Raw genomic sequence first — 12,618 nt, forward strand, 5'->3', positions numbered from 1 at the left:
GGCGACATGCTATCGATGTACGTCGCCGCCGATCACACAAATTGGGATTCGATTCTGCCTTTCGTCACCTACGCCTACAATACCGCCCCTCAAAGCACCACTGGTTTCTCACCCTTTTTCTTATTGTACGGCAGGCACCCGTACCACACAATCGACACAATCCTTCTATACACGCCGGATCGATCGGAGTGTGCGCCTATTTCTGCCACAGCCAGACTTGCTGAGGAGTGTCGCGAGCTAGCCAGGACCTTCACTACGCAGGACCAAGAGCGGCAGAAGAGCATTCGCAGTGCCACCAACACTTCTGCACCCACGTTCCTCCCTGGAGCGCTCGTATGGCTCTCGGTTCCTACCACTGCAACTGGCCTCTCGTCCAAACTACTACCAAAATACGAAGGCCCCTACCGTGTCGTCGAACGCACATCCCCGGTCAACTACCTGATTGAACCTATTGAACCATCTTCCGACATGCGCCGTCGAGGGCGCGACATCGTCAACGTGGAGCGCCTCAAGCCCTACCATGACCCGCTCATAGTGACCAGCTGTTAGGTCGCCAGGCGGCTGCCTTTTCGTACCCGGGGTAATTGTAGAGAAGCATTGGAACGCTCTAATGGGTCGTCCTCTCAAGCGCCTCCTAGTGTTTCACCCTCTTCGCCTATCCTCGGAGAGCGCGCCCCTCGTGCTCGTGCTCGTGAGAGTCTGCGAGCCTGCGCTCTGTCGTTGTGCATCGTCGCCGTCAATCTCGCCGTCAATAAACGTCTTAACAATATATATATATATATATATATATATATATTGTAATGAGGTTTATTGGACACGCCTAGGAAACAGCCAGTAGAACACAGGGCGAAGAAGATGGTGGTGTTCCAACGCAGATCTCGTGGTGCCTCCGCTCATGATGATGATCGTTTTGCCCCCTGTCATTGTGTTCGTTCCTTCATTATAATTGCCCCCGTCGAGAAAGATGAAGCCATCCTGGCGATCTAACAAGTGGAAACAAGCGGGTCGAAGTACGGCTTCAATCGATCTACGTGAACAATATCATGTCCACGCCGACGACGGTCGCCGAGCGGCGTAAGCGGTTCAATGGCGTAATTACCAGTGATGTGCGCTCGACTACGCGGTAGGGACCATGGTAATTTGAAAGTAGTTTGGCAGACAAACCAGGCGCGCAGGACGGTACATGCAGCCATACAAGTGTTCCAGGTGCGAACGTTGCGGCAGGAGGGTGGTCGTCATCGCGGGCCTCTTTCTGGCGTTGTTGGTTTGTTGTAGTAAGATGCTTGGCTAGTTGGCGGCATTCTTCAGTATGACGGGCGGCTTGTGACACGGTCGTGCACTCGGATGCATCTGGTGCGTATGGCAGCAAAGTGTCGATAGTGTGCGTTGGTTGGCGACCATACAGAAGGAAGAATGGGGAAAATCCGGTTGTGACTTGCGTAGCGGTGTTATAAGCGTAGGTCACAAATGGAAGAACCAGGTCCCAGTTTGTTTGGTCAGATGCAACATGTGTCGCGAGCATGTCGCCCAGGGTCCGATTAAACCGCTCAGTGAGACCGTTCGTCTGAGGGTGGTAGGCGGTACTCGTCCGGTGTACAATATGGCACTGGTGGAGAAGTGCTTGAATTACATCGGAGAGAAATACACGGCCACGGTCACTGAGGAGTTCACGAGGAGGACCATGACGGAGCACAAACCGATTGAGGCTGAAAGATGCGACGTCCTGAGCGGTGGCCGTGGGAAGAGCAGCGCTTTCGGCGTACCGTGTAAGGTGGTCCACAGCAACTATTGCCCATCGGTTACCTGCCGTTGTCAATGGCAATGGTCCATAAAGGTCAATTCCGACGCGGTCGAATGGGCGGTCTGGGCACGGAAGCGGCTGTAGTGAACCTGCTGCGGGATGCGGTGGTTGTTTCCATCGCTGACACTCGTGGCAGCCACGAATGAACTGACGAACATAGGTGAACATTCCGCGCCAGTAATACCGTTTCCGCAAGCGCTCATAAGTCTTGAAGACACCGGCGTGAGCACATTGCGGGTCGGAGTGAAAGGACGCGCAGATTGTTGAACGCAGCGTTCGGGGAATAACGAGCAGCCACTTCCTGCCATCTGGGGAATAGTTGCGCCGGTACAAGAGGCCGTCTCGAATGCTAAAGTGTGAAGCCTGGCGTCGCAGTGCTCGAGTGGTTGGAAGTGTGGGTGCCTCAGATAACACGTCGAGAAGCGAAGCTGTCCATGGATCGTTACGCTGGGCAGAGGAGACGGTGTCAACGTCAAGATCTGACACCGCGTGGTCTATAGAGGAGAGGGATGCAGTCTGAGTGGATAGTGGTGACCGCGAGAGCGCATCAGCATCGGCGTGCTTGCGGCCCGAACGGTATACGACGCGGATGTCATACTCTTGAAGTCGGAGAGCCCAACGAGCAAGGCGACCTGACGGATCCTTCAGCGAAGACAACCAACATAATGCATGGTGGTCCGTAACCACATGAAACGTGCGGCCATATAGGTATGGGCGGAACTTGAGAAGTGCCCAAATTATCGCCAAGCATTCTTTTTCAGTAACGCTGTAGTTTGACTCAGCCTTGGTGAGCGTTCTGCTTGCGTATGCGACGACATACTCAGGAAACCCAGGCTTTCGTTGCGCGAGAACCGCACCGAGGTCGACACCGCTGGCGTCTGTGTGCACCTCAGTTGCAGCCGTAGGGTCGTAGTGGCGCAATATAGGTGGTGATATCAGGAGACGGCGAAGAGTAGAGAACGCTTTTTCACAGTCGGAGGACCAAGACGAGACATCGGTGGCGCTGCTTAAAAGCTGGCTCAAAAGCGCAATTATAGAGGCGAAGTTGCGCACAAACCGGCGAAAGTAGGAGCATAATCCTATGAAGCTCCGTAACTGCTTTACAGTCGTCGGTTTGGGGAAGTCGGCGACAGCGCGTAATTTAGCCGGGTCTGGAAGTATGCAGTCCTTGGATACGACGTGACCGAGAATCGTGAGTTGCCGCGCAGCGAAGCGGCATTTCTTGAGATTCAGTTGGAGCTGAGCATTCTTCAGACACGTCAGGACATGTTTCAGGTGTACAAGATGTGTTGCGAAGTCTGGCGCAAAAACAACAATATCATCGAGGTAGCAGATACATATGTTCCATTTCAAACCCCGCAGAACCGAATCCATCATGCGCTCGAAGGTGGCCGGCGCATTGCAGAGGCCGAAGGGCATGACATTGAATTCATATAAACCGTCAGGTGTGACGAAGGCTTTCTTTGGACGATCGGCATCTGCTAAGGGCACTTGCCAATAACCTGAACGCAAATCTAACGATGAAAAAAACTCGGCACCTTGTAAACAATCAAGGGCGTCGTCAATCCTGGGCAAAGGGTACACGTCTTTCCGAGTGACCTTATTTAAGCGCCGGTAATCCACGCACAAGCGAATCGAACCATCCTTCTTTTTAACCAGAACCACAGGTGATGCCCATGGACTTTGTGAAGGTCGAATAACGTCGCGTTTAAGCATATCATCAACCTGTTCGGTAATAACTTGACGTTCGGCGGCGGAAACACGGTATGGTCGCGGTCGCACTGGCGCGTTGGAGCCTGTGTCGATGTAGTGAAGAATAGTAGACGTTCGTCCCAGGGCAGGTTGAGCAACGTCGAAAGATTCGCGGAACTGATCAGAGCGTTCAGATGGCGACAGTCCGTCTGCGATCGACGAATTGAATAGGTCGGAAGGTGGTACATCAGAAGGGTTGAGGGCACCGATAGCTTCGAGGTCAATGCCAGATGAATCTTGGTGCATGGTAAAAATTTGTCCTTTGTCAATGGCCTGCACGCGTCCAAGAGATTCCCCTTTAAACAGTTGGATGGGATACGGAAACGGATTGGTGACGCAGAGAACGCTGTTCCCTTGAAAAATGGAGAGGGTCGAATAAGGCAGAAGAAGAGGTTTCCGACTGAGCAAGAGGCTTGATGGCTCAAAGATGGCAGCTTCATCACAAATGCCGGCGCAGAACACGGGTAGCAGAAGAGCTGCTGTCGGGGGAATTGCAGTGTCTTCTTTCACGACTAGCTTGTGCGCGGCTTGCTGAGTGTGGTTGTAGGGCTGGTTGTAGAACGGGAAGAGATCAAGTTCAGATTTGGCACAATTTATAACAGCGTGATGACGCGATAAAAAATCCCAGCCAAGTATGATGTCGGTCGAGCAGGATGAAAGGATGATAAACTCAACAATGTAGTGGTCCTTCGCGATGATCAGTCGGGCACTGCAGGCGGCTATAGGCCGAACAGGTTCTCCATTCGCTGTTCGTAAGGATATCTTATCAAGAGGCGTGGTCACTTTTCGTAGCTTGCGGCAAAGTTTGACGTCTATAACGGAAACGGCAGCACCGGTATCGACAAGCGCATATGCATGAGTGCCTTCTACAAAAACTTCGACAATATTCGACGGCAATGTTCGAGGACTTGAGCATTTCGACAGCGCAGTTCTTGCCTCCTGAACTGCGGCGGCTAGTTTCCCTCATTTTCAGGGGCTGGCCGACGACGCATTGGTGACAAGGAGCGGCGACGGGGTGACGGTGAGCGACGAGACGTAGGTTGCGGGTAGTCACGTGAGAACGTGCTTAATTGAGGATCCGGACTTTCGTAACGAGACAGGGGAGGACGGCTCCTAGAGTTGTTCTGTGAATGGGCGTCGGTGTATCCTGGCACGCGGCGACGGCAGTATCGGGCGATATGGCCAGGGCCGCCGCATGCGAAGCAGATCGGCCGGTTATCACACGTTCGCCAGGCATTTGCAGCGATGGGAGGAGCCCATGTGGCGGACGGCTGAGTCGAGGCTGGGGTAGCGATGGGAGCAGCCCACGTGGCAGATGGCTGAGCCGGAACTGAGGTGTGCGGCACACCATGGAACGGCGAGGGCTGGTAGGGCTGCTGCCGCTTTACTGCCTCAGCGTAGGTAAGAGGCGCGGCGACAGGGTGTTGCGGAAAGGGCACCGGCATGGCCTCGGAAATCTGTTCCTGAAGTGCATGTTCGAGCACGGGAGCCAACGGGGTTGGGTGCCGCAGTAGCTGCTGCTGTGAGAGCTCTTGACGCTGAGTAAAAGGCAGGAGAGAAAGCTGACGAGCCACTTCCTCACGTACGAAGTCTTTCATTTGTGCCAGAAGGTATGACTGGTCAGGCATGGCGTCCAGTGCAGTGACTGGTTGGATCGTCTGGGATGAACGTCGCGTGAGACCTCGTTGCCTCCTCAATTCGTCATAGCTCTGGCACAGAGTTACAACTTTGGAAACAGTGCTAGGAGACTTCGCGAGGAGCATCTGGAAAACATCGTCGTCGACACCCTTCATGATGTGCTGTATCTTGGCACTTTCGCTCATTGAGGCATCGACGCGCCTGCAGAGATCGATGATGTCCTCGATATAGGCGGTGAAAGTTTCACCTGGTTCCTGTGCCCGTGTGCGCAGACGTTGTTCGGCGCGTCACTTCCGTACGGCAGGGCGACCGAAAATGGCTGATATTGCCTCCTTGAAAGCGCCCCAGTTCTCGAACTCAGACTCGTGATTCGTGTACCATAGCTTCGCCACGTTGGCGAGGTAAAAGTTGACAGTGCTGAACTGCGCAGCGTCATCCCTTCGGTTGGGTCCACTCACTTTTTCGTAGGACGACAGCCAGTCCTCGACGTCCTGGTCTTCTGTTCCCGCAAATATCGGGGGGTCTCGCTGGTGAACCGGCCCGGGGCAGGCAGCGGCTGCGAGAGGTGGCGTCTGTTGGGCAGCGTGAGCTAGCATGGTCGACGGCAACGTGCGGGATCGGAGTTCCAGGGCGTAGGCGATGGGGGTACCCGGCACGATCCACCAAATGTAATGAGGTTTATTGGACACGCCTAAGAAACAGGCAGTAGAACACAGGGCGAAGAAGATGTCGACAAATAAACAGTTTTTTAGAAGCGTATACCTTTTTTCTAATATATATATATATATATATATATATATATATATATATATATATATATATATATATATATATATATATATATATATATATATATATAGACAGAGACTTACGCGAAGGCCAGGCTTGATCGATCACTAGTGATCACAGGGAGGAGTTACGGCGCACGCTGCCCGATCGGTGAACCAAACGCCCTGCCCTGAAGAACATCTCGGGCTACGCCACTGCCTGAGAAGTCGAACATTTTCGAGGTCTAAGAGCACGAATCTTTATAACCACCTAACAAATGTGTTTGTCGAGACGGGTTTGTTCATCGCTAGTCGTTAAAAAGAGCGTTCATGTCATCATGCGAGCACTATCTCGTATAGTTTATGGTTGTATGTCTTCTATAAGTTCGGATACCAGGATACCGATTATTGATACTGCAGTTAACTGCGTAAATGAAATATCTTGCAGTATTTTGGTAAATGTCTTCACCGCTCTTGTCCGTCAACTAAACACACTTGGGCTAAGTTATCGCCGTATTCGTTTCGGCAATTACTTTTGGGTGCAAGTTAATCGCGTACGAGATATACAAAGTTCCCTAATAAAAGTAAGGCCCTTAACCTTGCATTAGCAGTGTTTGGAGCATTGATTTTCATTGTGCTGCATAACAAGTAAATAAAGTTTGTTTATGACAACGACACATGACAAGGTTCCACTGACCATGGTCGGGGCTGAGCTTTGAAGCATATGAGAGAGAGAGAGAAAACGTTTATTCTCGAAACATTGTTCCGAGCGATGCCTGGTATCACCCTGAAGCTGGTGGACTCCCTAGTCCAAGAGCCCTCTGGTTTCGGTGCCCTCTTGGCTCTGTCGACAAACTGTCGCTGGTCTTCCAGGGCCTGGAGGGTGAGCTTGGCCTCCAACGTTTCGGGTAGGTGGTAGGCGTTCTTTTGTCCTGCTTCATTTCCAGTCGTCTCTGGTTACATATTGCGGCTTGGATGACACTGACATTCCAGGAGCGAGTGCGCCAGAGTGCTGCTTTTTTCACACACAGGAATGTTATTTATGCCTATGAAAAGTCCTCCAACAACTCACCTTATGCTTGCTGACAGCACTAATTACTTGTTCCAAGCTTGCGTTTGGAGTCATCACTACGGTCTTCGTGCCCAGTAGGACGCTAATTGTGATGTACAATAAGCCTGAGCCGTGCGTGATTGGTGTGGGCAAAAGTACCACGTCGGAGTCATCATGCGGGAAGGTCAACCTGAAAGACAGCAGACATGAATGCTTAGGCTTTTTTAACAGAGCGTATCCCCAGAACACCCTTGTTAAGTTTTCGAATGTAGTGTACTGAAGCTGAATCCATAGGCCTTATGAAACATGTTTCCCTTTCAAAATCTGTTCCAAGCTTGATCATCCACATCGTCACTTTCATCATCATTTGCAGCGTAACATATCTAGCAGCTGTATATTTAGGTTTGCGCTCTCTGTTGATGAAGTCAAAAACATGTGATCACGAATCTCCGAAATCGGTAACGCAAATTCAATATCAGGTGCTGAAATATTTAGGGCACACACACCTAAAAGCGTAGCAGTACCAGTAATAAGTGTAGTAGGTAATGTAATTGGAACGCGCTGGTGTTGAAATCGCACTGTGAAATTCTCTAACAATCTGAACAGTAGATTTAAAATGTTGGGTCTGATAAGCTAAAACAGAAGCGCCACTGCACATTTTTTAAGCAACCTATGAAGAGAATGTGGAAAAATATCGCCTGTGCCAAGTCGTTAGCCTATACATGCCTCTCCGAATAGCTTAGCCAGCGATATAGTTAAATATTCACTATTCGGACTCAATGTTGTGCAGACGTTCAGAACAGAGTGCAGGTAGCCGGTTTTGTTTTAAAGAACAAGGCTTCTGCCTATCCCATTACGCCGTAGTAGGTCGTTTATTGCGCAATTATGGAAATAAAAATGATCATGTGTGAGCAGCTAAGTCTCAGCAAATATCGTGTTTCATGTTGTGCTGTTCACGAAGTGAAAATTGATCACGGCGGTCCCCAGTACTTTTATTGGTTTTAATATTATCATGAAGGACGGACATTTCCGGCTGTCGGGTAAGCAACTTAGTTTTCATGGACTCGGAGTAATAAAAAGAACAAGTTGCCAATTGAAACCAGGTCATCACCATTTAACCGAGAAATGGAGGAACTTAGCTTGCTCAAATCGCCCTCATCTACAATCCTGATTCTTTGGTGCAAGAATCTTGCCTCCACTCGTTCAAATGAGCCTCCAAGACATTTGTTTTTGCGGATGATTGTGGTTTCCACTAAATGCTTGTCGCCTCGGGTTAGACGCTGGTTAACATAAATCTGATCATACAAGAAGCTCCAGCATCTCATTGATAATATTAAGTTTCCTAGCTTTCGCAATAAACGCTTGTCGCTTATTGCGGAGCACGAAACGAAGACATTTGTAGTGTCACTCGGCACGCGCATCGATGTCTTGGAACATATGCCAATGTCAGCGCTACAAAGTGGGTCTTGAGTCGCTTTCACCAAGTTTTTTCATCGCATCATCAGCGTTTTTGACAGATTTGACGCTCTTATTCTGTGGGTTTTTCAAACAAGTAAATTGCTCAGCTCGTCGTACTTTTGCACTTGCCGTTTGTTTTATTTTTGATTGGTTCGTTACTTCTCAAGTTAGAGGTGTGCGCCGCCGCGCCGCGCCGCCGCCGCCGCCGAAGTGCCAAGGCCGCCGCCGCCGCGCAATAAATGCGGCGCGCCGCCGTTAGTCTTTTATTTTAATTCGAATGGGGAATCTGGAAATCAAATACAGGAATTCGCCGGAGGAGCTCTTCTCGATGTGTCCATGTAATGAACTGTCCATTTCAGCGGCCGCTGAATAGCGGGAGCTCGGCGAGAAGCACGCCCCCTGTTTCCGGTTCTTCTTCTGCAGCGCCATCATGACATCACGAAGCTTTCAAACACTCTCGACACAAATGTTAGGGATGGAATGCGTTTCAATGCAACGAACGCAGCCCTCAGAGATCCGATTTTCGGTGCACATGTATTTTGATCGTGTTAGCCATCGATTTAGGTTTAATGCGGCCGCTCGTCTAACGCAGCTGTAAGGTCGGTACGCATTCTCTGGATCTTTCTCAAACATTTGGGACACATTCATGTGCAAGTTAAGACTTGAAAAATTCCTCTTTCTGTGCATTTCGTCCACTCTCTTGTTACGCTAGGAATGTACTGGCGGGTTGAGGTGCGGCGACGTGGTCAAGAGCGAGGTGACATCACGGCTCATCACTTTTTCGAATCACTGAATGCTCATTGCCGAATGGACTGTGGACATCTCCTTTGGAGGAACGCATCGAGAATAGCTCCCCAGAAGTTGTAGTATCTTTTTCTTCTCCAGAAATATCACGGGTATTGCCTGACCTTAACGGTGCCGCGTCCTCCAGCCTTAAAGGGCGACGACCCAACTCGCTGGATAGCATACTCTTGGAGTCTTGGATCTAGTACACTGTGCATAAATAAATAAAATAGATAAGTAATATATAAATCTTGGTCCGTTAGTAGTACACTTTTTCCGTTCATTCTTACTTGAGTAAATCGATAAATAAATACAGAAGTAAAGAGAATGGCAAGCTTAGAATATAGCTGAGCTAGTTGGTAGGTATTCAAGTTAAGAAGACATGACATGGAAACACGGATATAAGAGAAATTTCGAGAGAGAACAGCTATCTCTCATGTACACCACTACTCGCACTTGAGTGATAGGTATAGGTAACTCTTACAGTCAGGGAGTACCAGCATATGTCTGATTTTTAGGAGCTTGCTCCTTTTGATGGGGGGTTGTCTCTTGCCTCTCCTGCCGTGCACGCTGGTTCTCATTGCTCCCGCTAGAGGCGCAGTTGTGCCCTCCGTTGATTCAACGGCGCGTGCTCCGCTCTCGGCCGAGCAAGCGCCCTTGAATCGTGAACTTGAAAAAGAGACAAAAAAATGTTATCTAGTTTGATAGGAGACCGCTAGAGGGTCGTGCCTTGATAGCGCTCGCTCTTAGCACACTTTCTTGCTTTTTCGCCGGACATCACTCCGTGCACTTCGCTACCGCTAGACATCATGAACACCGGCATCGCGAGCTCTCGCTGCTGCAGCTGCTTCGGTGCTGGTAGTGGCTTGTGCTTGCTGTCGGCGCTTGCGTCTCTCTTCGGCCACGCGATGCCGAAGCTAAACGGGCGCGTCGACAAGCGGACCCGGAAGCGACGTGGGAATGCGCAGATAAATATTTGTGTCTACCTTCGGTTCCGTCGCTCTGTGAATTTTCAGTTGTTAACGGCGTTTCTGGTGTCTTGGCTACTCCCCTGTGTCCGTGTTTGCACGCCCTGTTTTTATAAAGGGCCCCTAACAGCCTCTGAAAATACAACAAAAAATCCACAGCATATCCAAGGGGTGAATGATGATGAGTGGGGTGAAGCTCCGGAGGGAATCGTCGGTAAACCGTGAATACTCCGAGTAATTCGCCCACTATATGATCAAGTAAACACGTGAGAAACACCGTGTATATATTAAACATCAAATTGTATTGTACTGTTGGTTTACGTGGTCCCTTCATTATAACGGTCCCCTTAGCGTACGTTGCCGCACTAAATCGAGCGATTGCCTTCCACCAATGACACGCGCCATATGTGAATCTTCCGTGAATACTGCCCAGTACATCATCAACGACGTGAGATCGGGCGCGTTTATACTGAAGGGTCAATGAGAGCCATGGCGACTTGCAGCTCACTTTAATTTTACATGTACGCTGTGAATTTGTATTGTTTAATAACGCACAGGACAAATTTCACACAGGCACTACCTTGGAGGTCAAAATCCAGTGCCTATATATACGGGGTGGTCAGTGAACGGTTGTACAGCGCGAGCAGTCGGTTTTTGCAATCAAGAAACTTGCTAGCAGACGCTGCCTGCGTCGGTCTCGCGAGGCGAGAGAGGGGGGCGGGGGACTAGAGCACGCATCTGCAACGAAGCGAGCGCCTCCGCGCCATCTAGTGAACACTCCAAGAACTAGAGGTGGCTACCTACTACTACTACATACTACAGAGGAGGGACAGACCCACACACTAAGCAGCTTCGCCCCTAAAACAAAAACAAAGACCACGTTATCCTCTCTTGGAGTTCCTTGTCTTCTGGTGCACTTCGTGATGCCAGAACAGTGATTCACGTGACATCATCAAGGTTGATACTGTCGACTGGTCCATATACGAGAAATAACAGTTATGTATTGCGTCCCATACTACAGTGCTATGCAGCCCCCCACCCGCTCTTGCTTCTCTCGCACGACTATCGCGCGCGATTAACAGATTTCCCTCCATTTTATGCGTTTTCGACTGCGCATGCAGAGATAATACTGTAGCCGATAAGCGCAAAAATATGATAGCTTCAACGCTTAGTGCTGACATTGTACGCGTCCTTTATGAAGAAATAAGTGGCGAGGAGATGTCCCCTGTAAGAAGGGTATTGAAGGCGAGAACGAAACCAATGGAAAAGGCGCCGGATTATATGATTCTTCCAACGGACGCACTCTTTACAGCCCTTACAAAAATGCATGTAGACAGTCTATAGACTGTCTGAAAATGGGTTTAGACACTCTATAGACTGTCTAAATCCATTTTTGTAAGGGAGCGGAGACAATGCAGCTTTCCAGGAAAAAGGCGAGCCCGCTTCGACGGTTGTTTTGTGTGTTTTTTATTGCGTTAGCAATTGTATGGACACTCAGGACAGGTTTTCACCGTCGCCGTCATGTTCCGTATAAACTCTAAATCGATAACATCGCTACGCGCATTGTATGTTCTACGCGTGAGTAAAAGCTCGCAAGCGTTGGCAAGGAACATGGCTAAAGCAGAGATGAAACAAGCTGGCCATCTCCGTCACACGGTATAACATCAATTGGCGTGCGAGGCCTGCCGTCGATTGCTCGTCAAGCAGAAGGAAACGCCCCGCCCGTCATGTGCTGGGCGAAGGAGCAGGAAGGAATGTCTGGGGAGGGGGACTGCGTAACTCGAGCAGCAACTGTGAACTTTCACTATAAGGGCGCGGTCGAGAGCTCTAGACGCGTGCTATTTCGGCATACATCCCCCAGTGAATGGCTCGTATACCTTCTACGCGCTGTGAGCGCTGTGATCTCACCGCTTCGCGCTCGGACCATTGATACGACAAACTGATTGAAAAAGCTTCTCTCCCGGGAGCGGCCGTATTGCCATACACCAGCATTTTGTAGAGTTAAGTGAGATCGGAGCAAAAAAAAGTTAGCAGCTAGCCCTCGTTCATGCAACATTACGCCGTGTACTTATCGCCCCCCCCCCTCCCCGCGCGCGCCGCGCCGCCGCTGGTCTGAAGAACTCTGCGCCGTTCACGCGCCGCAGCCGGAGGTGGAAGCGGCGCGCCGCCGCCGGTTATTTTGGGTCCGGCGCACATGTCTATTCTCAAGAGGGCGCCCAGTTTAAACCTAAAGTCTTTGGATTGCGCATCAATTGTCTTTATTTAATTACACGTGTCGCTACTGAGCCTGACACTTGCGATGACGTAGCGCATTTTAAGCCCCATTTCGCTTGATGATATAGACAGCCCCATGAAATCATTCAGCATAATCGAATGCGCCAATAGAATACAATAACTATA

The 12,618-nt window shown here is 50.1% G+C and overlaps 1 protein-coding gene across 1 annotated transcript in view; it reads right to left on the reverse strand.

Annotated features, from left to right (window-relative positions):
• LOC119384087 (uncharacterized) overlaps positions 1–12,618 on the reverse strand; it is a 159,717-nt gene that overhangs the window by 54,078 nt on the left and 93,021 nt on the right. Inside the window, exon 5 of the mRNA XM_037652379.2 lies at positions 7,031–7,199. Coding sequence (XP_037508307.1) covers positions 7,031–7,199 — 169 coding nt within the window. The remainder of the gene's footprint in view (positions 1–7,030; positions 7,200–12,618) is intronic.

The sequence above is a fragment of the Rhipicephalus sanguineus genome, chromosome 2 (assembly GCF_013339695.2).
Source record: "Rhipicephalus sanguineus isolate Rsan-2018 chromosome 2, BIME_Rsan_1.4, whole genome shotgun sequence".
Classification (NCBI taxonomy): Eukaryota; Metazoa; Arthropoda; class Arachnida; order Ixodida; family Ixodidae; genus Rhipicephalus; species Rhipicephalus sanguineus.